At 38.9% G+C, this 27,193-nt stretch overlaps 1 protein-coding gene across 7 annotated transcripts in view; it reads right to left on the bottom strand.

The window, feature by feature from the left end:
- Window positions 1-671: 671 nt before the first annotated feature.
- ltbp3 (latent transforming growth factor beta binding protein 3) overlaps window positions 672-27,193 on the bottom strand; it is a 40,998-nt gene continuing 14,476 nt past the window's right edge. The window contains exons 2-29 of one of the 7 annotated variants that reach the window (XM_011483431.3): window positions 20,809-21,087; window positions 20,576-20,733; window positions 20,397-20,502; window positions 14,320-14,406; window positions 14,053-14,169; window positions 13,778-13,933; window positions 12,623-12,730; window positions 12,516-12,529; window positions 12,371-12,431; window positions 12,061-12,138; window positions 10,027-10,155; window positions 9,329-9,460; window positions 9,109-9,237; window positions 8,885-9,004; window positions 6,960-7,082; window positions 6,761-6,883; window positions 6,315-6,434; window positions 5,916-6,044; window positions 5,586-5,756; window positions 5,413-5,493; window positions 5,183-5,311; window positions 4,974-5,111; window positions 4,750-4,890; window positions 3,423-3,551; window positions 2,138-2,299; window positions 1,962-2,051; window positions 1,744-1,872; window positions 672-1,630 (exon numbers count right to left, since the gene is read on the bottom strand). In XM_011483431.3, coding sequence (XP_011481733.1) covers window positions 1,479-1,630; window positions 1,744-1,872; window positions 1,962-2,051; window positions 2,138-2,299; window positions 3,423-3,551; window positions 4,750-4,890; window positions 4,974-5,111; window positions 5,183-5,311; window positions 5,413-5,493; window positions 5,586-5,756; window positions 5,916-6,044; window positions 6,315-6,434; window positions 6,761-6,883; window positions 6,960-7,082; window positions 8,885-9,004; window positions 9,109-9,237; window positions 9,329-9,460; window positions 10,027-10,155; window positions 12,061-12,138; window positions 12,371-12,431; window positions 12,516-12,529; window positions 12,623-12,730; window positions 13,778-13,933; window positions 14,053-14,169; window positions 14,320-14,406; window positions 20,397-20,502; window positions 20,576-20,733; window positions 20,809-21,087 — 3,491 coding nt within the window. In that variant the 3' untranslated portion in view covers window positions 672-1,478. The remainder of the gene's footprint in view (window positions 1,631-1,743; window positions 1,873-1,961; window positions 2,052-2,137; window positions 2,300-3,422; window positions 3,552-4,749; window positions 4,891-4,973; window positions 5,112-5,182; window positions 5,312-5,412; window positions 5,494-5,585; window positions 5,757-5,915; window positions 6,045-6,314; window positions 6,435-6,760; window positions 6,884-6,959; window positions 7,083-8,884; window positions 9,005-9,108; window positions 9,238-9,328; window positions 9,461-10,026; window positions 10,156-12,060; window positions 12,139-12,370; window positions 12,432-12,515; window positions 12,530-12,622; window positions 12,731-13,777; window positions 13,934-14,052; window positions 14,170-14,319; window positions 14,407-20,396; window positions 20,503-20,575; window positions 20,734-20,808; window positions 21,088-27,193) is intronic. The other 6 variants (XM_011483432.3, XM_011483434.3, XM_020708908.2 and 3 more) reach the window with 6 other exon arrangements.

Genomic DNA, 27,193 nt, shown 5'->3' with positions numbered 1-27,193 from the left:
ATCAAAAGATAAAAAATCAAAAAAATAAAAAGGATGGTTTTTATATTGCATAGTCCTGTACTAAAAATAAACAAATAATAATAAACAATGGATCATGCCTGAAATGTATGGAAAATTATGCATGAGAATAAATATTTTAGACCTAAAGGATTAAGACTTCAAAGTAAATGACTAAAGTACTGATCAGATCTGAAAAATATCCTTACCTAAAGAGCACATATTACACTTTTTTAGGTGTTTAAATAATAACAAAACAAGAACTAAAGTGAGTGGAAAAAGTGAAATCCTAAGCAGTGGTAGCTTTAAGTCTGATATTTCCACATTATCTTCTCAATCTGTCATATAACATTCAGTTTTTTAAGGTTTTTGATTAATTTACGTACATTAAGTTTGGTTACCACATAAACACCGTAACCCTTGTGCTATCATATGACCATTGACGTGTTCTCCCTACCATGACAAAGGTGGATAAAGGTGGAAAGATTTAATGTAATCCATGGACACCAGTGAAGATCACAAATCACTGAAGAAAAAAGGTTCAGCGCACTGTCTAGTGGGTCTAGATGACCCAACTCCCAATGTCATAGTGCCTAGGATAGCACAAGGGTTAAAAATAATACGGCGTTATATAAAAAAGTAAAGCTGTTAGGCACACAGAAAACTAACTCATGTTTTTTTATTTCAAATATTTTTTAATAAATTTGTCTCGTTGTAACATCATCTTTGGGATTCTCAATAAGCTGATTGTAAACCTTCTTGAATTTCCAGATGAAGCTACATTTGGCAAGTATTTCATCAGTATTCAGCGCTTAGTGCATCAATTTCTTATTCTTTCTTTCTAGTAAGTCCACTTATGTGCACATGTCAAATGATAACACAAGAAATGTACACCAACAAATAAACAAAAAACACAGGGACTGCTTAACTGAACAAACTGTACAATGAAGCAAAGTGAGTTTACATGATAAATGTTTTAAAAAAATACATTTTAGATTCAGACATGTTGTGGATTCAAAAAGGAATGAAAGGGGAGAGGAAATCTTGTCATTTTCTTTGTATCTATCCTCTTGAAAACGATAAAATCAATGTCATATCGGTCCAAAAAGAGCATTTATTTTTTAGAAGGCTGACCTTTTTTTAAACCAAAGAACTAACGCAGCAGAAAGAGCAACAAAGTCACAACAATGTACAGTTAAAAACTTTTAAACCAAAGAAAAATAATTAAACAATAATTAAAAAAATGGAGCAATTGTGTATTTCAGTTAGATTTTATGCTGAATAAGGAAACAAATAATAAGATGTGTCCATTTCATTGAGCCATAACTGCGATAAAACTCCAGATGAGATCAAAGTTTTTGGGTGCACTGCGTCCCCACACAGCATGTATGTTTGTGCTGGTAGAGCCGTGTGTGCATTTAGCCCGTCTGTGCTGTGCATGTTGCACACAAAGGGAACAAAAAAAAATGTGCGTTCAGATGTTACCGGGTCCTGCGACGGACACATATGTTTGGCCTGCGCGTGGGCCCAAAGCCGTGATTGCAGTAGCATTTATATGAACCCGACGTGTTCACACAGCGAGCGTTCTTACAGGGGCTGACACGGGGGGCTCGCTCTGCACACTCATCGATGTCTGCAAACAAAACGCACAGAAATTACATAAATATAAATGTCTTCTGAAGATGCTTTTAGGATCTTTTAAGATATATTTAATAGATAGATATGTATGTATATTTCAACACAAACCTATACAGCGTGCACGGGAGTGGTCCAGCCTATAGCCTGGGTTGCATTTGCACATGGTGCTCAGATAGGAACGGACACAGTGGCCGTTTTCACAACTGCATTCGTCTGAGTCCTCTTCTGAACTATCACCTTTTTGAAAGCAGACGGATGAACGGAGGTGTTAAGCAGGAATCCAGCCGTGAAAACGTATCCCATAGAGCGACGCATTGCTGTTTTACCTGGCTTATAGTTAACAAAAGCTGCCAGAAAATCCTGCTCCCCATCAGACTCAGTATCAAGATGGATTTCACAAAGACGATTGAACATCTCTGAATACAAGAAAAGCATATTTCCATCAACAGGTTAAAGCAAAGTGTGTGACTAGAGGATGAAGAGGACTTTGTGGTAGATGTACCTGAGTTTCTTGGTGGGCACGTGTTGCACTCGGGGCCCCAGCCACGGCCAAAGTGGCAGCAGCACTCTGGGTAAGTCACCACCAAACTCTGAAGAGGCCGGCTGCAGATGAGGTCCTCGTCAACCTGCTCGAAACACACGTCCTTGTAAGCTGCAGTACGATCTATGTCACAGAAAAAAGGAAAGGAAGACCAGGAAAAGGATTACAAAAAAATCTTATAAACAGTAAAACTATCAGAAATTAAAATCATATGCTTCTTTAATCACAAAGTCCAAGTTTCCTAAAGTAAAATTGGCCTTTTCCCCTCAGTTTTCAAACATCAGTTATACTTTTTTTAGCGTCCAAAATCAGAATATTTACAATATCTCACAAAAAACGAAAACAAACAAGAACACAAAACCATGCATGCATAGTTATGGCAGCATCATGGTCTGGGCCTGATTTTGTATAATCTAGAATGATATAGCCAATAAACCTTAATAGAATAAAAGCAATCTAATGCTAAAGCATTCTAAAGAAAAATTTACTAATAAGCACGATAATGTCAGAATATAACCCTCATTTACCTCATTTAAACATCTAAAACTACGATGGAGTTTTAGGGCCAATTTGTAAACAAAAATATATATTTTTTAAATTTACAACTTTAAAGTCGTAAATGTACAAGAAAAAAAGTCATTACTGTTTAATTACAAGACAAAACTCATAAATTGACATCTTTAAATCTAGTAAACTTGTGAGTTTTCTCGTGAATGTACGACTTTAAATCTTGTAATTGTACTTTTTTTGGTGGCCTTAAACTCCATCCTATTATACAAAACTCCAACTAACAGGGTAATATTTATTTTTCCATTTCTCTTGGCACATAACATGTTTTCGTGATACTTCAAAATTCGTGATACAACTAGAAATTTTAAATGAGTGCTGTGAATCTCTATCAAGATGAAAATGATGCACAAAATAAAATGCAATCTGAGTTTGACAAGAAACAGAAAATAATCTCCATGGTTTTACATGTGACTGAACAACAGTTGCAGGGATGAGCGGGTTTTGTTTAAACACCTTCAAAAACAGAAATCTGCGCCACATAAACCCTTGTGCTTTATAAGGTAAAAACTACGTATTTAAACTTTAATTTATTTTCAAAATGAATCCTTCAAAGTTAGGAGAAAAGGGAAATGATATACATAATTACAGGACAAATGAGACACTAACTGACAGACCAGAAGAGCAGCACAAAAGTATGAGAAAAGCATTAAAACAAATACAGATAAGTTTTACCCACCATCATAGACGCACTGTTTCAGCAAAGCACTAAAGGTGAGGGGAGGGTCGCAAAAACAATAAAAGGAGCCTGGCGTGTTCTCACACCTCCCATTCTTACAGTAGGAAGGGTCCTGGCACTCGTCCACATCTGCAAATAATCCACAGAATCTGGTCAGAAGATGAACATCTATCTGGGTTCTTTCTGGAATCAGAACAACAAAACCTTGACACAGTTACACAAAAATACAGATCATCCAATAAAATTCTACACAATGCGATGCCTCCTGCGGTTTTTCCTGACATTTGTGCACTAATAAGCCCAAATCGGACATGGCCACAACAAGTGCAGCATGTTTTAGACTTGAGCTCAGAGCTGGTCGTCCATAGTTCCCCACTGCAAAACAATTATTGTTTCATTACCATTATTTTTTAATGTTTGGATATGCTTTTATTTCTATTGTATTGTTTATTTCTGAGTCATACATACATACAGTGTCAATCTGAGCTTGACAGAGGGAATTCTGAAGTGCTTTGTTAGTGTTTCTTTTACAATGGAGCTGTCTTCTTTTAGAATCTCCCATCTTTCTGCTAAAAAAAACAGCCTTTAATCCACAGAAGAACAAAGATTTCTTTTGAACACACCATTTTTCAAATTGACTCCTGATATTGTCGGTTTAACAGACGTTTGACTTCAATTCAGCTTCAATTTACATTGTATTCACATTGTAATAGCATTCCTTTATTTGTGTTTGAATGGTACAATGTTTGGCTGAAAATGCAGTTAAAGTAATAATGAAAATGGATTTGAATGAATAGAATAAATTATTAGAATTCTTTTTGAAAAGACTGATAAGATCTCACAGATTTATAAGCCTCTTATATGGTTTTATGCTACATTTCCAGTTTCCTTTGATGGTGAAACCAAAAAAGAATACGTTTAAATATTTGCTGAAAACCATTAGGTTCTGCTGTGGGGAAAAATTAAGACCTGAATCAAGTGTGGGGCAATTTTACAAAAATGCACGTTCCAGAAAGGCTAACTTGGTGCTTTAACATTTGTTAAAGTCCCACTCTGATACTCTTTTGATCTATTTTTGTTCCCCGTGGTCTTTTATTTATGATTAAGCAGTTTTTAGGCAAAATACAAAAATCTGTCTTGTTTTCTAGGACAGTTTCTGCAGAGCGGCAGAAGTTCATTAGAAATTCACCTCTGAGTTGTGGGCGGGACTGTTGGCATGGAGCAACCCCGCCCCCTGTTCCCGTCACCCATAACTGAGCTATCTGTTTATGCGCTCTCCCGCTAGCTTACAGCCCTCACACCCACAGCCAAGCCTTTCTGCACTTACCAGCCTGCTCCTCTGGAGTCACACAGCTGTTCCTGTCAATGGCCAGTATCAAGGGTAATGTGCAACTACAGTAGTGCGAGCTCTGCGTTTTCACGCAGAGGCCATTCTTACAAATTTCTGGGTCATCACACTGATTCATGCCTGTGCAGCACAAATGACAGACATCAAGATTTTGCCTCCAGCAGTTTTTGCAGTTTGAGTCGGTTTAAGAGAATTCCCCTCACCTGACACTGTCGCCATCACACACTTTTTCTTGTTGGTGTCTGGTATCCAGGGTGAGTTGCAGTCGCAGTAGAAGGATCCTTCTGTGTTAACGCAGTGGCCGTTTGCGCACAGAGATTCATCATGGCATTCGTTCACGTCTGGAGAAGATCACGAAAAATCTTGACACTTCTGTAAGATGCTGTTCTGCGCTAGATCTAAAAGCAATTACCAATGCACACAAGGAGGTTGCTGTCATAGTAGAAGCCTTGCTGGCAGTAGCACTCATAACCTGGCTGCGTATTATGACAGCGGCCCTTCTTACAGATTTCCTCAGCAAACAGCGAGCACTCATCGATATCTGGGAAGAACAAAAAGGCACAAAACCAAGTTTTCAACTAGCATTAGTAAAAAATAAAAATGAATCCCGAAAAATCACAAGTTTCAACAAAACTGTTGTACCAAGGTAGGCAGGGAGGCTGTAGTGGAGATCTTCATCATAGTAGAGGCCTTGGCCATTCGGGCACAGCATGTGGAACTCAGCTAGAAAAAAGGATATGTTTTAAATAAACTGCGGCTGTAAATCTAAAAGTAGTACAGATTACATTTGCATGCAGATTACAAAGACTGTATACCGGAGTGGGAGACAGGGCAGGGATAAATCTCACAATGATCTCCCCAACCCATTCCGATGGAGCAGCAGCATTCCTGCTTGGTGACGTTGGTGGCGAGAACACTGTCGCAGAACACAGTATCTTCTAGGTTCATGTAGCACTCTTTCTTCTCATCTGTTGCCACTCGAACCACTGCAAGAGCAAACAGGTATAAAAAATGACCCAAACTTTCAGGTTTGGCCTCGATCAACACATTCATGCACATTGATGAACATTTGACTAGTATTGACTAGAAAAAATGTCAATAGATTGTGATGAAGGCACCGTAAAAATAAAACGATGCAAGTGTACCCTCGCAGCTCTGTTTGTCCTCTGAGGGGATGTAACCATGATTGCAGATGCACACATATGAGCCCAGCCGGTTTTCACAGTAGCCGTGGGGCTGGCAAAGGTTTCTGTCTGAGGCACATTCGTCAATGTCTGGAAGGGAAGTCACACAGGCGGCAGAGAGTATTTATTTAAAAAGTAAATAAGGAAATCTTTAGTTGTCTGTATGTTTGTTCTAACTCCAGTATAACTCTACCGCTCCCACACAAACAGATCAAGCAGACAAAAAAAACAGGAAACGCAAAAAGTGGGTCACAAAGAACATGCCAGTATTAAAATGCTTCAGAAAAACAAAATCTTTAGGAAATTTGTATTTTTTTTAAATCAAAATTTGAACATAAAAAACAAAGTGAAAACACTGACCTTGGCATTCCTTCCCTCCAACCAGCATGTATCCCCTCTGGCACTCACAGTGGTAGGAGCCCATGTTGTTTATACAGCGACCCCTCAGACAATTCGAGGACCTTTTACACTCATCAATATCTGCATTAAAAAAAACATTTATGGCATATATATATATATGTAGTATAAAGTATATGCTTTTATTTTGAAATAATACAGTTCAAACCACTTTATACTGAAAAGGGTATTGGTTATGCAAGCTACTTTTGTTCAGTAAGCAAAAAAAAACACAATCAAATATTTAGACATACAAACTGAAACCAAAAAAAAATGGTGTTTCACCTACCCGATGCATCTACAGTTGGGTAAGTTACCGGTAAGCATACTGATCTAAGCCTGTATATAGTCCTCTTGTGAAAATAAGATAATCATTTTTAAGAGTCCAAACTAAGAGTTTGCCATTTTACCTTCACAATGGCTGCCCTCCTGTGTGCGCTGGTATCCTGCGTAGCACTGACACTGAAAAGACCCATCCGTATTGATGCAGCGGCCGTTAGCACAGAGTCGAACATCGGCACACTCATCTATATCTAAGTAGAGAAATTTCAATTTAAAGGTTAGCGGAAAAAGGCACATGGTGAAATACAATATATGGGCAGTACTTACCATTGCAACTTTTACCATCTGCAGAGTGGAGGAAGCCGTCCAGACACAGGCACCGGTAAGTTCCAGGGAGGTTTTCACACAGCCCATTAGGGCAGATTCCCAGATTCTGACACTCGTTAATGTCTGGTAATATAAAGGGAAGGGTAGTGTGGTTGTTGCAGTACTTTTGGATTGAGACTGTTTATTACCACAAAAAATTACATTGAAAATATCTAAGCAAAAACACAATTTCCCAAAAAAGATATCTATGTTTTAATGCAGCATTTTTCTTACTCTTTATTAGACAAATAAAAAGTGATTCGCTTTTTTTTTCATAGTTTGCCTAGGGGTGTGACTTATACTCAGGAGCAACCTATTTTTGAATTGTTTCAAACACAAATAAGCTCATATGTTCATTATTTTCCATTTTCCCACTAGTGGTTGTTTCCCACTAACAACTTAGTAACAACCAGTAGACGCCACTATAGGTATTTGCATCAGTATTTTCTACTGACAGCAACGCAGAAGAAAAAGTTCCATCCAAAACAAACATAAAGGCAAATTTTTGTACCGACATTAAGCATAAAAATTGATGCATGTCAAAAAAGAGGCAGCAGATGCAAATTTGACGCAGGAATCTGTAGTGACCATAATAATATTCTGGGCCTGGTGGATTTGCTCAGAATCGTTGCACTTTTCTCTCAAAAGTATGACTCATACTCCGGAGTGGCTTTTGTATGTTTTTTTATTCTTTATAATGCCTTTTTTTTTGGCTCCTGCGACCGATATCAGTGCGACTTATACTCCAGAAAATACGGTACTTAGTTGTTTTTTTTTCTGCTTTAGTAACCATCTTGTTTGAACTTTGGTGGTCATTTGTTTTCTTTTCCTCTTCATGATTCTTTGTAGAACTCCAACAGGACACATTTCTGAACTGCAAGAATGCCCGTATTTATTCTTACAAATGATCACAATTTATAAGCCTGTTTGATACAGTGTTCCCCTGCTTGTTTTCGTCTCACTATTCTCAGTTTCACGTATTCCCAGTCAAACAAAAGAGACTCTTCCGGTTCATCACAAAAACTCAGCTCAAGACGATTGTCTGAGACTTTTGCGTCCGAAGGACGTGCTGCAAGGGAGGAGGGGAGCGGAGACGAAGAGCTTGCATATTTCACAGCTATTTTCACTGGTTCCTGAATCGCTACCAATAAAAGTTAGTGCCCACACTGGGTGGATAGCAAGGAGCTCCGCTCCATTAAATCTTAGGTTGCTGGATGGAACGTAGCTGTCCACTGGGCAGCTGCTAGTGTAGCGAGCCAGCCTACTAAGTGCCCATTTAAGCCAATTTGGGCAAACACAGGTGGGGCCACCACGGAAACTGGAAAAAACCCATGTGGGGCCCACATTGTCGGCCCACTTCTAAACCATATGGCCCACTTGGCTTTGCTAGCTGGGTAATTATCAACCGGATGAATGAATGATGGATAAAAGTGACTTCTTCTAGAAGAAGCTGCCCTCTCGCACTTAACTGATGAAGGAGGAAGCACGGGTTCCTGGTTTTGGGACACAGACTGACACTCCTAATGTACGATATAAAGTACACTATGGTAAAGTCTATTGCTCTGAATGGAAAAAAATCTCTTTATGTTGAGCAATATTTTAGTGTCCTTTAATAAATGTTTTACAAAGCTTCAGAAATGTTTTACTTATCCTTTTTTGATGAGTAAGGATCAGGAACAGACATTCTTCGGCCTCTGGGGTGGGGGGGGGGGGTCTCCGCATTTGCGGATTCGGCACATTCTCTTGTCCCTAATCCCCACGAATCAGGGGGGGATACTGTATATGTATTTTTTGATACTATTGATTTTTGCTGTTTTCGTTTAATGGACAAATATATTTGTAAAAGTGTTCCTAATAAATTTTTTGTTTGGCAGAATTACACTCACCATAACATTTGCCAGCGTGGGCTTCATAACCGGGCATGCAGGGAGTGCACTCGTAGGAGCCCAGTGTGTTTTCACACTGCTCATTGGGACAGGTATCAGGATTCAAACACTCATTGATGTCTGGAATGAAGGTCAAAGGTTCACATTTTCATATGTTCAGATCCATATACGCTTTAATAAATGATGAGCACAGCAGTTTAGATTTTATTGCAGAGTCTTCTGACCTTCACAGAATGGATATCGGGGGGACTTGCTCCTGAAGCCGCTGTGACATTCACATTTATAGGAACCTGGCAGGTTCACGCAGAGGCCTCCAACGCCACAGATGTCTGGTTTCAGGCATTCATCAATATCTGAGAAGGAGCCATATTATTCCCGCTATCGCATATGGTAGTTTCAAGGAAACAGTGATTTTATATCAGGCAATGGGTCAGGCTAACTTACCTTTACATCTTAGGCCCCCATGCTCCACCTTGTGTTTAAATCCCAGGCTACAGATGCATTTGTACGTTCCTTCTGTGTTGACACAGCGGCCTCTGCCCTGGCTGCACGGCTCCAACTCGCATTCGTTTTCGTCTGGGTGACAGAAAGTAGTGGGAAGAACATGGGAACAGAAATGAGGATTTCCGATGTGCAAAGTTCTTTTCGTCCAGAAGGTGTTGGGCCCGTGACTCTTGCATCACTCTTAATCATAAAGGCTATTTACTGCAGTAAATATATCTATAAATGATCTATAGGACACTGCTTAGACCTTAGTTATAAAAATAGAATGTGTTTGTTGCTAACATTGAGTAAAATCTGTGTTTCTTTTTGTAGAAAAAAACCAACAGAATAAACGTAAAGTAATCTTTTATGTTGCATGAATCAAAGTAGTGACAGGATTTAGCAACTGAGTTTCATTCCCAGTCAAAAGGTTGTTTTTTTTAAATACATTAGGTGTAGCTGTTGCTTTAATCCAAGAGGAAAAATGATGACAGCTTTAAATAAGTTGAGGAAAATAGCATTCATGTTAGATTTTCTTTTTCAAAAAAGTCCTCATACCAAAATGAAATCTAAATTTCTGCTTTTAAAGTGACCTTTACACATTAAAAAAAAAGTAGCCTATGCCCGAAATGTCTCTTTTCTCTACTACTGGCTCTTACCCTCACAGATGTTCCTCTGTGGGCTGAGATGGTAGCCAGGGTAACAGTGACAGATGTGGCCATTTGGGCTGTTCTCACACTCTCCATGACCACAAATATTTCTGCTCAGCCTACATTCATCTGACTCTGCTTTAAGGAGGGGTAAACACGGGACAAGTGTCACATATATACAGTCATGTGAAAAGGGAAGTGCCCTTCTCTTCACTTCAGGCATCAGGGCTTAAAAATCATTTGGTTCATCACAGTTCCTCAAATTACTATTGATAAAGAACTTCATGTTTAAAGAGTTTAACAGCGATTGCTCTAAATGATCGTTTTCTTTGTGCAATCATCAGTCTCTAACTGTTGTGGATTAACCATATCACGCTCTCTGAAACAAAGTAACTCTTGTTCATACAGGTTTGCACTTTGGTTAGATCAGTGTTTTTCAACCTTTTTTGAGCCACGGCACACTTTAACCTTTACAAAAATCCCGCGGCACACCAGAATACAAAAATTTTAAAAAAGGAGAAACTCATAGTCTGTATTGATCTACAGCCCCTCCGTAATCTCACATGCATTTTTGTGATAATTGTGGCAGAAAAAGCTGGAAGCTGCAGCTGTTTTTTTTCCAAAAGATGTAATAAAAGTTAAGTTGGAAGATTTCAAAACTGTTTGATGTGTGTACGTAGTGGTTTCAAGACGTTTAACAAAGTAAGGCTCATTGTGCGCTGAGACGCTGTCACTTTAACCCAAGTCATCGTGGGAGATGTAGTGCAAAAGCCGCCAAACGCAGACAGACTCACTTCTCTGAGCTTCTTGTTTTGTTCACTTGTTCGACGGTCTGATACTGGATTCTATGGAAAGCTCCACAGCAAAGACGAGCTTTAGCTGTTATTTTTGTTGGAACTGAGAGACTTTATAAGCTGAATCGTAACAAGGAAGTGAAGACTTTAACCACTTCTGATTGGTCAGACCGATGACATGTGATTAAGCCTCCAAGAATTATTGGTGGAGACAGTTGAAGGGGCGGGACTTTTCCAAAAACAGAGCTGAAGCTGTGGGTAAATCGCAGTACTGCCATTTTTATCAAAATGTCTTTAATAGAATCAAATAAACGAAAAGAAAAAATATTATCAGCACTAGTGTGCCGCGGCACACCGGTTGAAAAACACTGGGTTACATCATTGCAACATTTCGCTTTTATATTCTTGTCGTCTTTAGGAATTCTCAGGCTGCAGAAAAAGCCCAAATCGTCACCCTTCCACCCCCATGTCTGATAGCTGCTATTAGCTGTTAACACTGAAATGGTTTGTTATAATGTATTTTTTATTTATAATTTTGGCTATAAAAATGTCATGAATTTATTTTGTAACAAACGATTTTTTAAACAAGATGTAAGACGGAGCAAGGACCAAATGATTTTTTCATGAATAGAAGTAAAACTATTCAGCTAAAAGGAAGAGTCCTTTCATTTTTTTTTCACATGACAATGCAAAGTTTCAATACTACTTCCAAAAAATGTCATCATTCACCAATCCTTAACAATGCTGACACTAATAGAGGTTTTTTGATACTGTTGAATTTTTAATGTAAAACAGCCAGGAGGAAGTGATGGAATGGATGGTACACTATAGAAACATGTTGTCCAAAACGGCTATAAATGTATAAACTTACAATGGAATATTCCAAAAACAGAGAAAGCGTGAACAAAGCCGTAATGCGGGTTCACGCTTTTATTGTTGGTTGTTAAAAACATGCAAAATCAATGAACTGCAAAAGCAAATCATGCACAACAAACTACCTTTGGTTAGGCTACTATAGTTCTTTTTCTAATAGATCATCATTGAAGTTATATATGTGAGGCAAACTCTATGGCAATCAGTGTTAAACATTTTAACTGCATGGGGAAAGTCAACATGTCATTTGTGGGGCTGGACCCCAAGCTCTCCACATCTACTCTCAGTGAGGAAAGCTGCAAGTAGGATTCTTCATTTTGGAGGTGCATGAACCAGCATTTCATAAAGGTGATGAAAAGCTTTGTGTGAAACTCACGGGAGACTTTTATCTCTGTTTCGAGGGGGTCATTGCCCGGGTTCAATCGGATGATTGTCGGAGGAGTGGGTTTAACAACTGTGGATCCAACAAAGGGAAAAGATGAAGCTGACAGACTTTAGAAGGAACTATGACATGTTGAACTTTAGTCCTTTTCCTTCTTTATACAGTGTTTCTCCACACTATTCCATCAGTTAGCAGCAACAAATAAGCATTCCACTCAGTGTGTCAGTTGATGTAATTTTTCAAATGCTACAAATTGCACTCAATGTTTCATTACTTGTGGGGGGTTTCTAAAAGGTGCATTTACCAGGAACACGAGGACCGCTGGTGCTGGTGGAAATCTGCTGTACAGGGGTTGTGTTTGCAGGCTTAGAAGAAAAGAAAAAGTTTTAAAACAACAAAAACTATCACCTTATTCATTTGCTGAATAGACAAGTAAAATCCCAACGTACCACTCGCTCTTGTTCTGAAAAGAAAAGTTACAAAGTGACATCAGGTCAGAAAATGTTCAAACAAAGATGGGTCAGGGGCTTTGAGGCTTAAAAATTCAGGGACTTACCCTCCTTTGGCGGTTTGGGAGGTAAGAAAAAGGGAGGTAAGGCCACAGTCTCTGTTATACTTTGAAGAAGGTACCCTTTCCCAGCTGGACAGATCTTACTAAAAGCCACTGGAATCATGTGAAGAAAGAAAGGAAGGATCTATTGTTAATTTTAGGCCACTGCCCTTCCTTTGATCAACTATGCTGCAAACTAGATTAGAAACTTCTAAGAAGAGAAATTGGGTTTTAAAAAAGGGCGTTTTCTTTAAATAACTGTATTAGGCAGCATCAAAGAAGCACAGAAATCTTGCAGGACCTTGTTTCACATTAAGTAAGAATTTTAAATCTTATTGTTATTTACCTGTTTGACAAATAATAATTGATAGTTATCACTTTAGTTGACTTGTATAAAAAAAACATTAAGGGTTTGAGTCTATGATCACATAGACTGAGCTGCATTGAGTTGGTATTTCACTTTTTTTAAAGACCTGTGAGAGCATGACTTGTTAGCTTCTTAAGAAAATTAGAAAATAAATACAGTTCTGTATGTCTAGCAGCAGTGTCTGTGCCTAAAATTGCACCAGCTTTTCATTTTTTTGGGGGGTAGAGTAGATGTAGTTAATGGGAAATGGAGTGAAAGTATCCAGAATGTTAACAGGTTGAATTTTTTGTCTATTATAAATACAGAACGTCACAACTGTTCTAAAGAAGTATTAATTTGCCATTCATAAAATCTGGTGCAAAGTGTAGCAAAGTGCAAAGATAAAAAAAGAGTTTGTCCCTCCATTGCAATCAACACTTGATGTATAGACAGACCCTAATAAATAACCAAACTTTAAATGGTATTTAAAGATTTGCCGATTCTGCTTTTATTGTGAAATGCTCTTGTGTTTGTCACCATGCTAAGTTTTAGTGACATGTACCTGTGTGGCTCGTGTTTTTGGGTTGTGTGGGTCTGTTGAAGGTTAGAGAGGAGCGGCTGCATCTTGAAAAATCCGTACAAGGTGCCCGAGTCTCATCCAGCATGGCCGTAGAAAATTGTGCATGAACAATGAGCAGTCTACTACTTTGATATTTCCTGTGGGCTGACTGCCTGTCCCATACAGTTTTGCCCAAGTTTCGCCGACAGACGGCCCATATCCACCCGTAAGACGTAGTTTAATAAAAGTCACTCACCTGTACCCACATGAGGACACCTCTCACAGTTGCGTCCCCAGGCTTTGCCCACCGTGCAGCAGCACATCTCCTGGGTGATCTGCGTCGACAGAGGATGCTCACAGCCCTTGGACTCGGATGCCAACAGGAAGCACTGAGCCTGCTCAGCTGGAGAATCTAACGTTGGACACAACAGCAATGTATTAAGAAATGATATATCCTGATTTAGAAAAACAAAAATAAATTGGATTGGGTAAGAAAACATTGCTGTCCATCCAGTGGACACCAGTGCTCACCGACACATCGGTTCCGCTCTAGGATAAAGCCAGAGTTGCAGGAACATTTGAAACTGCCTAGAGTGTTGAGACAGTCCCCGTTTTGACAGACACCCTGCATGGAGCACTCATTGATGTCTTTATGATTATGACAGAAAAACAAAAGAAACACAAGGTTTTCCTCATGATTAAGGCATCATACTGCAGTTTCATCTGGTTCAAAAGAGAACAAAAATATTGAAAATCCCCTTAAAACACTCTAAACGGTAACATGCTGTTTGATGTTACCTTGACAGTGAGTGCTGTTGTATCGTTTGTAGCCTTGTGGGCACGCAGAGCCGTAATCTTCTACAATAGTATGTTTGACTGATGCATCTGACAAAAGAGACAACAAAGACAAATTGAGAGGACTGTAGGTAAATGACAAAAAATACAAAACATGTTTCTATTATTTAATTCCTACCTTAGGTAATATTTAGGAGTTAGCAGTGAGGATGAAGTTCTACCAAAGAAATGTCATCTTTTTGCACACACTCTTTAAGCTTGAGCAACTGAGACTCTGAGTTTATGGGAAAAGACTGAAAAGAAGTGGAACATTTTGATTTGGACATCCTAGTGTAATATAACACTTGCTTTTCTTTAAATAAAAAAGGGGCCCAAGCTGCTCTTGCCAAGAGTTCCCAAAGAAGCATGTTACTATTAACACATCAATGCACAAAGCCAGAAGGGAAGAAAACGGCAAGGTGTTTCTGTCTTGAGTCTAAGAGGTCCAACTGTACTTAAAGGCTTTTATACAGTGTAGTCCACAGCTCTTTCTGAATGTAAAAGGGTGATAGATGCATACAAAAATGATGGGACGAGACATAAAATAGCCCTTACAGGCTAAAAGAAGACATCTAAATGAATAAGAGCCTGCAAGAAAAATGCTCATCTACAGGAAATCAGGAAACTATTGCGAGATCTAACCAAAACCTTTTCAAGCTCTCCTCCTTTGTTCTGCACCAAAGAAAGAAAGTTCCTTAAACAACTAAAGTAGAATTTTCTCTCCTTGTGACATTACTTTACACATGCAACTTTATAAAATCTAATGTATTTATTGATTTGTTAGAGTTGCATGAACTACACTGACCTGAGCATAAAGTAGGTTAAATATTCATCTTTTGCACATCACATGTTTGACTATTGTGTTTTTGAATATATTGTGAAAATATTTCTTACACTGCAAGCAAACTTTCTGATTCAAAGTAAAATAATTCACTGAAATCAGTGTTAATAACACTCAAGGACATTCATTCAGCAAAATAAAAACTCATCAACCTGCTATTTGCCAACTAAACTATTATTTTTTCACAATTGCTGAAAGTCTCAGCAGAAACTGAAAGTTATTTTTTTAGTGAAGTCCTCTTCTTAAAGTGCAAAATGATGACCACGTCAACACTGACTGGTAAAGCTTTGATACAGTGGACCATGAAATCACTCTTGACAGGTTGGAAAAGTTGGTCAATTTATCTAATCTAGTTCATGGTTGGGTGAAATCTTATCTTGGGATAAGGCCATGTCAAAGGTACATTTTGCGCATTTTGCACGGATGAATATTGGTCAATCGTGAATATACGTGGAAAAAGTGAGAAAAGTTGTGGTCTTTACATGACATTTTGACAGATGTATCACGAATGAACCATGTTAAAACCACAGAAGTACAAATAAACCATGCACAAAACATGTAAATCAAGGTAGAATATGAACTTTCCGTGAATTATTGCACTGTGTATATAATGGATTGTATTTATCGCTTAAAGTGCTTACAATGTGTCCATTATTCATTCACTCTTCATTCATACTTGGTGATTGTAGAAGCGTGTCCACGGTTCCTCTGACCAACACCGGGACCAACACCATTCATGCACATTCATGCTGGTAGGCAGTAGCGTTAAGGGTCTTGCCCAAGGGCCCTCACTGGGTGGTGTTAACTGCTCACCAATTCAGTTGCTTGCTTGTTCATTCGAACCCTGGTTTCCTGCACGTCATTCCTTCATCTTACCAACCGAGCTACCCAGCTATATGTAATTCATATGCAATTCAATATTGATTCATGCATCAATTACGCAATTTGAACGTGATATGTGCACTGTATACGCGATATAAAAGTTAATAGTGGTGGTACATGCGTGAAAAGTGTGTTAGACATACGTGGAAATATGTGGAACGGTCGTGGAAAGCCAAAAATTTGCGTATGCATCCCGGAAAAATCCAGCACAATTGCATAAAATTTACGTCATAATTGCGCATAAACCATGTAAAAGACGGATTAACTGTGTAAAGACCCGTTGGCTGACAAACGCAAGAAACACTAATGAAATGCGTATATCATGCATGTATCACGAAAGATTAAAATGTCACATGTGGGAATTGCGCGAAATGTACATGTGGCTATGTGACACGGCTTATAGCTAGATACGTAATTCTTATTGTCACAAGCACAACAAAGAGTGCTTTCTAATCACTGCATCATTTTTCCATTAAAAGAAAGAATTTACAACCAATAAAAATTGTTAAAATCATTAAAATAAGAATAAACATAACTAAAAATATCTCATGACTATGTACACACTCAATACAGCATGTTTGAATGAAAACAACCTACATTGCATTGTTCTAGCAGCATTTGATATTAATGTTTAAACATCTTTCTTTCTTCTTTTTTTTAGCAAAATTCTAAATATCTGCTGCAATAAGGGAAAAATTATTTACTGGATCTTTTTTTTTTTTCAACAGTGACCCTGAAGTGAAAATCACATCATCAAATCACTCAATGCTAAAACATATTAAAGATGTCAATGATAAATAAAAAAGCAAAAGAAATTATTAAAAAATGGAACATAACATTTTAGAAAACAAAACAAAATTCCAAAAACAACATCTAATAGAAAAATAGAAATAAAAAAAACAAAAGAATAAAGAAACATTTGGAAAAACGTACGTCATTTCTAAAAATCCAAGTGAAATGTGTTTTTGGTGTTTTTAACATGTTCGCGTGGCCTTTGTATCATTATGAAAGACACATATCTAGAAAAATAAGCTTCAATTTCTGAAACAAACACAAGAGCATTTTACAAAGCATTGTGAATAGGGAGCAGACAAAAAAATGCCCTTGGAAAAAGAGCTTACTTTTGACGTAGAAAATACACTGGAAGGGTCACAAGCTCCCTATTCTGCCCCACAACAGGGAGGGAAAGGGGTTGCACTGCGCCAACAGTCCCACCCAAATTTCTGATGAACTACTGCCGCTCTGCAGAAACTATTTCCTAGAAAATGACACAGGTTTTTAGATTTAGGTTTAAAATGGTGAAATCATTAGTAAGAGACCACTGGGAACGCTTTTACAGTGGATCAAAGGATGATCAAAGTGGAACTTTATGGACTCAGATCAAAGTTTCAGTGTTGACATGAAGACCCTGACTGTAGCAGCTTTTAACCATCTCAACCAGTTAGTGAAGCTGAGAGATCAACATTTAAAGATGTCTTCATCTCCTGCATGCTGGACGTCTGCTTTTCCAAAAAAAGACCGTTAGAAAGCTGGAGCTCATACAGAACGCTGCTGCCAGGCTTTTAAGCCGGAACCACAAGAACTAATCACTCCTGTTCACAAGTCCTCACAGTATAAGTACTGCTGGTAGTTTGTAAAATCACTTAATGGTGTGGGACTCAAACACTTGTCAGATCTACTTGTGGTTAACAAAACCCAGCAGAGCTCAGAGATCTGCAGTAGGCAATCAGCTGGCAGAACCTTCCCAGAACGAAGCTGCTTGAAGCTTCTATGCATCACTCAGACAGAACCATCTTCCTGCTGAACTCAGATGCTCTTTCTTTTAGTAAACCAATATTGCTTTTATTTTTTAAAGTCTGTTTTAATAAAGACTTTGAGTCTGAGCACGCCTTTGATGAGGTTTAAACTTGTGAAATTCAGTCCTTTGTTTTACTCCCAACCCCTAAATCAGAGGAGAGCTCTGTTCTCTGTGAGAGTGGAAACATGTGAGGAACTTTTATGAGTGGGAAAAGTGTACGTTCTGAAGCCATATTGAAACGGAGAGGCCAGTTCACTGTTTTATAGAGAGAGGGAGGAGCTTCATAATGGACATGGGCATGTCAGAACTGACAACCGTGTGGGACTGAACCCAGTCATCTTCAGGCCAACTAGAGGTACAGTATTGGTTCCCTTTCAAAGGCGGCAATGTCTGAGGCAGAGCTGAGGAATGGAATAATAGTGGAGTGGAAAAATTGGAGTAGCCAAGATATTCTTGAAATTCAATCTGCAGGAGGGTGATGACAGTCCTGCGCTGGGCAGGCTCATCGGAACAAGCTGAAGCTGAGGCCTTATTTTCCACTCTCTGTTTTCCTGTCTCCATGTCTGCATGAAGTGCTCAGAATCTCTTTCCTTTAGGTTCATTTTTTAAGAAACTTAATAACTCTTATGAACATTTATACTAGATTGTTGATTATTTTTATGGTAATGTATTTATCATTTTAAAAAAAGCCCCTTCTCACTTTTCTTTTTCATTTGCTGTTGGAAACACTTACATAACTCAGACCATCAAACAAATGGTAATATTACTTGAAGCTTTTAAAAAGATTATTGAAGGGAGTGATCTGGTTAGATCTGTCTAGTTTAAAAAAAAAACATTTTCCTAAATCACAATAAATTTAATTTAGATTTTTTTTGTCTTAATAGGAATAGGGGAATGGAGAAAATTTAAATCAGTAACTGATCTGATCAGCTGCCAAAATGACACCAAGAATACAACTAATGTAAAAAATCAGAACAGAACCAATTGGATTTACTAACTTAAGGTCAAGATTTAAAAAAAAGAAAAGAAAAGAACTGTACTTTGATGGCAATCCTGTGAGAGTTCAGGACTATATCATGCTATTCTTAAGCCTTATTATAGTAAAAAAGATATCTATGCATATGATAATATATTACCTTTGGCACACAAAAGAACAATTTTTTAAATTAAATATGAGTTCCTTTCCATCCCAGAAGTAAGATGACTCGATCTCTGAGGCAACGGCTTTTGTTCCTTGTGGGTGGCCCCCCTTTTTTATGACGTCATCCTAGAGTCGGCCTCTGAGGCGTGTCTGCATCTCGCCCACGAAAACAAACAACATCTGAACTTTTCCAAAGATGGATGTGCACATTGTGCATATAAAAGAAAATACTTTTCGCTGATCCCCGCTAGCTCCGTGGAAAAAGTGTGTGTGTGGGGGGGTTAGCCTGGGGGCGGTGCTCAGCGTAGACTCTTCCAGGAAGGGGCTGTTAGCACGTATCACGTATGACAGCTTGTGAGAACCCGCTTGTTTTCGTGGGTTGGGATGGCCTGGTGCTCAGAGCACAGGTTTTTTTAGAGGAATGAACACTCAGAAATGCTTGAATGGATCAAAATACGGCTTTGGGGTTTCTTTTCGTGAGGATTGAACATTATAATCCAGTTAAAAGCTCAAAAAAGGATTTTGTATGGTAAAGTCTCACAATGACAAAAAAAAAAAAAAGAACTGATAAAGTAAAAGTTGAATTTTTCAGATCTTTTTACATTCGTGATAGAGCTGATGCAAGAACAAAAGCTCTAAAATATGGTGGCATGGCATGAGAGTGATGGCCTGGTCTCAGCTTTAGGACCCGAATAAATTACGTCTAAACATCATAAGGTGTCTATTGAGTTTTGCAGCAGAGCAGTTATTTAAAGTCCCACATTGTTTGATCTATTTTAAAGGTGTTTCCAGTGGTTTTTTAAATATGATTATGCCGTTATTGGCCAAAATATAAAAACATATGTTGTTTTCTAGGACATCGTTTCTGCAGAGCGTCAGGAGTTCATTTGAAATTCACCTCTGAGTTGTGGGCGGGACCCTTGGTGCAGGGTAAGCCCGTCCCCTCTTCACCCTCCCTGGTGCTGTGAGCTTGGAGCAGGGAGTTTGTACCTCCCCCAGCGTATTTTCCACAAAACAAATATGATCTTTTTCAAACGTCTTTTTTTTTGTCTGCTTCTGATTTAAAACATTTTGAATAAAGAAATACTCAGAAATGCAATTTTTAGCTTAATTTTCTTTAGATGTGTCCTTCATCCTCCAAAAAAGCCACAAGAACATGTTAAAAACACCAAAAACAACATATTCATTGGAGTGGTTCTTTGAAAAAGCGTCACCAGGTTCAAATTGACCAAAAAAGCAATTTACAAAGTAAGAATAACTTTTCCAGTTCCCCTCTATTACATTGACATTTCAATCTCTTTGCCTCCACTGGCAGACGAATCACAGCAAGAAAGGACAAATTATACTTTTCTGAACGGAAACCATACTGCGTGACTTACTTGGTAGTTTGGGGCACTGATAACACTTGTTTTGTCCCCATGAGTTTCCCACACTGCCACAGCAGTCCTCCTGGTTGGTCAGAACAGGAAGTGGTGTGCTGTTGCACTGTAGATTGACAGAGGTTCCTGTCAGTGAGAATGCACATGAGGCTGAAAGACACTGTCTGGACTAAACTCACAGCCTGTTTGGGTGTGGTCTCTTGGAAGCATCGCCCCTTTGGTTTGTGTCTTGAAGGGACTGGAAGTGGCCCGATTTTGTGAGGAGACCTGGCATCTGATTGGTCGAGAGAGTGAATGACCACAGAGGTGTCTGGTGTGTGATGAACTCGTACATGCACTGAAGAAAAAGGTGGCAGATGTTATTGAAACAGGACTTTATGAACTCCAGGGGGACGCGGCATTAATCTGATACCTTCAGATGAGTGATGCCCTCCCTGTGAGAAGGGCAGGGTAAAGAATGAGTGTGTTTGAGCCAGTTGTGTGCGGCCCAGACCGGACTGCTCCATCAGCTTCGGGCCATCAGACTTCAGAGGAACAGAGTATACAGGCTGCTTGTTGCCGCGGGCTGCCTGAGCCTGGCGAGAACGCTGAAGTGGAAACTGGCAGAGCTGGCCGGTGAAGCCGGGAGGGCAGAGGCAGTGCTTCCTGGAACTGCAAACGCCGCCATTCATGCAAGTCAGGGGGCACACGACTGTAGGCAGAGGGAGAACAATACTTCATACTTCAGTTATTGTTAATTCCCAGTGAAGGAACAACTGAAAAACAATTCAGAGGAGAATAAATAAAGAAATTGTGTTGAAACAGCACAGTTCTATAAAGTCGCCCTTGTAGCACCATCCTTATACCAATCACATCAACTGTTTAAAATGACTCAGGAATGGAACCAACTCCCCATAAGCATAGTTTCTATTAAAAACTGTAATGTAAGAGTTTCAAATAGGGATTAGCTTTGACATTTTTGGTTCAAAACAAACACAACAAGAATTATGACACATAATTATGATGCTTGGGAGAAATCCTTAGAACTTTTTAGCTAAATGGGGGAGCTTTGTTTGTTTTTTTAAACATTTCTTTTTTACATGGTTTTGTCTCTACATGTTTGATCTTTTGTTGTAAAACATCTTTGACCTCATGTATTGTGATTTTTCTAGATAAAAACTTATTAAATTTACCACTCAATATTGAGATTTTTGGACAGTTTCAGGTTTGTTGTGGAATTATAGTGTAATATAATCAAAATATATATTTGAAAAAATAATAAGCTGAGGTTGTACTAAAAGATATATATAAAGCATTGCCACAAAAACAGTTTTAACGATAAATGAATGAAACAAATTGGAACAAGGCTTGAAATTAGTCCAAATAAATCTGTTAATAATGGATGAACAATTGTTACATGACACCAAAAATCTAAAAAATATATTGTTTCTTGGCTCCCTAAAAAATCAAAACAGAAATAATGACAGAATTGAATGGTTTTACAGGTTCAATTCCATGAAGAAATCTTCTATTTGGGTCTGCTATCCTCTCACAGCCAGTGGCTGTTTATAGACCACTCACCACTCAAAGTTGTAACTCAGGTCAAAGTGAGACCTGGTGGTTCAATGCCTAGCTGCCCCAGTCACATGTTAAGCTGCCTCTGGTAGGTTAGGTTACACACTTTACTGTAAGCAAGATGTGAAGCAGTGTGAAAGCACTTTAAGTACTGATAGATAGACAAGTGTAGTCCACTTAGAGTCAAATGTGCTTGTTGTTTTCTGGATTTGGCTCATCATATTCGAGTCATCACTAAAAGAAAATGGATTAATATTATAAAAAAAATGACGTAAAAATCAATGAAATCAAAGTGAAGTGGCACCAAAACCACATTCCTGATGTCTCTGCAGGGCTCATGAACACGGCCACCACGTACATTTTGCCCATTTTTTCATGAATGACACTTTGATCTTTGATGTGCAATACATGTAATTCATTAGTCTATCTTGCATTCGTCATTTATCGATGTGCACAGATCTCCATCCATGTTATAAGTGTATTTTACATAGTTTATAAACAATTATTACAATTACGCAATTGTCTGCAATTTCTGCAAGATGCAAACGCAAATTTGTGGAAATCCACAAATTAGTTCTACGTATGTCCAAGTATAACTAACACATTTATGACGCATGTACCACTGATGTATAACTTTTATGTCGCGGATATGCCGCACCCATCACATTAAAATTAAATCAGTAATGAATTGCATTTAAACAGAGCAATAGTAACGCACAGATCATGTTCTACCTTTATTTACGTGTTCTTTCCGTGGTTCATTCGTGATGCATCTGTGAGAATTTCACATAAAGACCACAACTTTTCTCACTTTTTCCAAGTATAGTCAAGTATGACCAATTTTCATTCGTGCAATATATGCAAAATGTAGTGGCTATGTAACACAGCCTTCAATTTACTCAGTTCCAGAGCAAAATCATTCTTGGTATCATACATTTAAATTTGTGTGCGTCTCCCTTTTCACTCACAAAACTCCAGACCTTAAAACAGTTATCTGTACATTGGCAGTGTTTACAATCCACCAAAAACAGACCTGTTTAACCTCAGACCACCCAGCTGCTCCAGAACGGTGAAAACCGGTGGCCTCCACGCAAGAGCAGATTAACACAACCTAAGAGGCTACATCTCTGCGGTTCACGGTTATCAGAGCAAATCCTCCTACATTTGCCAGTAGATAAAAGAATGGACTGGAATACGCCAACAGGTACAACCTAAAGCTTTTATTGCAAGTCTCAGGGGAGTCCAGGCAGAAGTCTTTCTGTTCAGTGCACGAATGAGTCAAACCAAAGAGAGATCTCCTTTAGGCCCAATAGAAGACACAAATGTTTAATTAAGGTAGGTAGATAAAATGTAAGAGTTAATCAGTTCACACCACAGAGCAGGGGTCCCCAAACTGCGGCCCAGGGGCCGGACCCGGCCCGCCCATGCATTTGACCCTGCCCCCTGAATGAAACCATCCTTTTTCTTTTCTTTTTGTGGCTTTTTTTTTTTTTTTTTTTAGCATGGCCACATGATCGAGACTCACGGAAGCAGGGAAAAGTGAAGCCTGGTGAACTGGGCCTCCCCAACGGAGTCCCTGGAATTGTTTCCTCACATCAATAAAGCTTATTTGAATTGAAATGTCAGCCAACCTAAAAATGTTGCTACTGCAGGCCCACTTTGACCCAGTCATAGAACTGCCAAATGGCTCTCTGCCCAGGCGACTGGGACAGACCCCGTCAGAGCAGAAAAATGACAAAAAGGTTAGGGAAGAGAAAATTTGATCCAGAATGCAGGGTATTTAACCTGTGGTGGACAAACAAGTGGTTTTTTGTTCAACATAAAAAAGGCTGTTTGTCTCATCTGCCAATAGACGGTGGTGGTGTTCAAAGAAGACAATCTTCTGACATTATGAATCCCGTCACAAAGACAAATATGACAAACTCTCAAAGCTATTATAGCTATTAAGCAATTAAGTTATTATATGTTTGCTGATTCTTATTATTTTCTTTTTTTTGGTGGAGAACCCAGAAAGGATTATTTGATATCAGATCGGGTTATTTATGTTTGGTTATGTGTGGCTTTCTGGGAAACAATAAATATTTGCATTTAGGCAACCCTGCGACTGTCACACTTTTTCAAACTGACCCTGGCCCCCGATCAGAGAATGGAAATGTCAAGTGGCCCTCACTGGAAAAGGTTTGGGGACCCTTGCCATAGAGTTTTAAAAAAACAGAGGAATCAACTGAAGAATTGATTAAATTAACAGCAGTACTAAGACAATATTCCACAAAAAAGATGTTTATAGCAATAAAAACCAATATTATCTTGCAAATAATGAGTCTTCATGTCATAAACCTCAAAGACACGAACCAGACGCGTGTGACATGCAGGATAAGACTGAGGTTTCCACCTGACTTTTACAGTTTCAGGCTTCACTTTTAAAATTTTAACATTTAAAGAGTCCAAAAGGTTTAGCCTTCCAGTTCAGTAAATAATTTTAATAATTTTTTCATACAGTGCACTGCAAACCTCATAGTGGGGGTAGGATCACGATCACTACCATGGAGATGTGTGGTAACGGGCTCAGAGACAGAATTCCTACAAAACCAGAGCAGATTCAGACTCTCCATGAGACAGACATACAAAGGCACTGCACTGATCAGTCATCTCCTGTGCTCACAGACATCTTTAGAACCCGACCAAGCCCACAGTCATGACATCATTTGTCAGAATCACACATTCTATGTTCTCCAGCTTCTGGACTCCTGAAGAACCCCTGCTTTATCCTGTTTGCAGATTTCAGCTCTGCCTTCAAAGTAATCAACCCTCTCAGTTGAGTTTGCATGTCTCCATCTGTGAGGGGATCACAAACTGTCTGTTTCTGATTAAAGCCCGCTGGTAGGGCTGGTTTTGTCGATACCTGGATCATCAGAACCAGCTGATCATCATCACTCTTTACGTCAAACGGGAACCATCTATCCCAACAGTTCCTGCAGCGACTGAAGAAGATGCTGATAGAAATGATCCCACACCTCCATCACTGACTCTTCCATCACTGGTGGGATACTGAGAGCAGAAACAGAAACACCAGAAACCGATCTGCTGCCATCTCCCCTGCTTGGAGGAGCAGTCAATGGCTCGGATTGTTAAACAAACAGGGAAGATCACAACTTACTGCTCTCCCCCAGGACTTTTCACAACATTCCTCCTGGCAATGAGACTGTGTTCAATCACAGCAATCTCACGGCACAAAAACAGTTTCTCCTCTGGAGCCAGACATATAAACACTTCATCATCCTCTTACCGCTCCCCCCATGTCCTTTCTTCACGTTTCACACCAGTGTTTACTTTTATGTCTGACTTTTGAACTGCTCATTCTCATATCCCTCATTAAAAACTGGACTAACAGAGCAACAACGTTAAATCACAAAAAATGAATAATAAAAGCTGATGATCTTTGATGTGTTTTGGCACAAAGTGTTAGTTCTGTCCTCAGAAGGCAACTATTCCAGACAAGATTAGATATGGCCTCCTTTAAAACCACAGTCAAAACACTTCTATAAATAAGAAAAAGAAGGGATAAACAGTGTCTATATAAAGACGTACTCTAAACATAGAGACCAAGTTTAACTCACTTTTATTCCCCAGGAACAAATAAGCATCTGAACAAAAGACGTTTTTAAGTTATCATTACTGATAAGATACAGCAAAAATGTGTTCAGAAATAGCAGCTGAACAATACTGTTAAAAAACAAGAAAAATAGGATAAAGCCCTGTAAGAGAAATAGTGACATTCTTTTTGTTGTATAAAAGTGAAGATCAGTTATTGCATATGATGCATCTGTCCAGAATACAGAAGACTCAAGGCTGCAGGGAAGGCTGCAGTGCATTGAGTGTCCTGGGTGAATGGGGTCACCCCTCATCTTCTGGCCCATTAAAGAAGGCATCTTGAGTATATCTCATCTCGATGAGGGAGTGATAAGTCACTGGTCCACTAATCCTTCTTGAGCGGCTTCTTCTCTCCTGCTGCCACTAAACCAACTCAAAAGAGAGCCGTGGTCCTACTCCACTGTTCATGCTGGACTTCATTCAGAGTGGCTCAATCTATGACTCCACCCACAGCCTGAGTACAATGCAACCTCAAAGAGTTTGACCTTTTGGAAGGAACCATGACTCCATGGCTGAGCCTGGTGCAGGCTCTCCATCAGGCCAAAACATTCTGGTTTGTTGCATCCTCTCGAGCTTTCTCTCATTTATAAAGGAAGTTCAACCAAAGGAGATATGAAGAGGTGTCTTCAAATACATAAGGATATATTTGAAAAGAATTAAACAGTTCATCAAATATAAAACCCATGGCGAAGCCACATTTCAGCACTGTGAGCCTCGGATTTGAGGACGTGACGACTTCATCCGCTGTCGAGGTTTATAAGAAAAAACCTAAAACTCATATTTTTAGTAAGGCCTGTACATCGTTTTTACATGCCAACATGTTTTCATTTGATTTTAATAAATGTTATAAACAATTAATATGATTTATTTTAATTGTACTTGTGGGATGTGTATATGTTGGGTCTTGATTGATTTATTTGTTACTGTGTTTGCTACTTTAACATCTTTTTTTTATTTTACTATTATCTATTTTATCATGGAAAGCACTTCGAGATGATTTGTAGCAAGAAAGGTGCTATACAAATGATGTTGAATTTGCATTTGAACAATGTTAATGTGTGTCATGGTACTAACTTGTGACTTTCAGAAATTTGGTATCAATACATTTTTTTCCTAAATACATGAAGCAACAACAAAAGAAGACCTTACAGCCTCCAGACTCTAAAAACAGTGTGTTGCCGTGTGTTTTTGTGGCTTTAAGTAAACTTTTTGTCACCTTCCTGTGTGACTTTCATTTATCATGTTTTTCTTGTTTCCTAAAGAAGCTAGGAGTTTGTAGTCACAGCTGTGCTCCAGTAGGACTTGGCAGTTTAACCCTCAAATCCAACCTATAGGGGGGCTTAAGCCCCAATTAAATCGACCCCACAACCCCCCAGTCTCAGGGTGGACACTTGTTTGCTAAACCACTAAGATGGAGAGGTGCAACTGACAAAAAGCAGTCCCCGAAAGGCTGAGACAGGTGGGAAGAAAATTCTATCCATCTGACTTCAGAAAATGTTTACCCCATGCATTATCCATAATTTAGCTGATCATTTTCCAAGAAGCCTGTCTGACTGCTATTTAAAACATGGATGTAAAAAAAATTGTAAAAA

The sequence above is a fragment of the Oryzias latipes genome, chromosome 14 (genome assembly GCF_002234675.1).
Source record: "Oryzias latipes chromosome 14, ASM223467v1".
Taxonomy (NCBI): Eukaryota; Metazoa; Chordata; class Actinopteri; order Beloniformes; family Adrianichthyidae; genus Oryzias; species Oryzias latipes.
The sequence above is the reverse complement of the archived record's forward strand: the minus strand, read 5'-3'. Positions and strand labels throughout refer to the sequence as shown.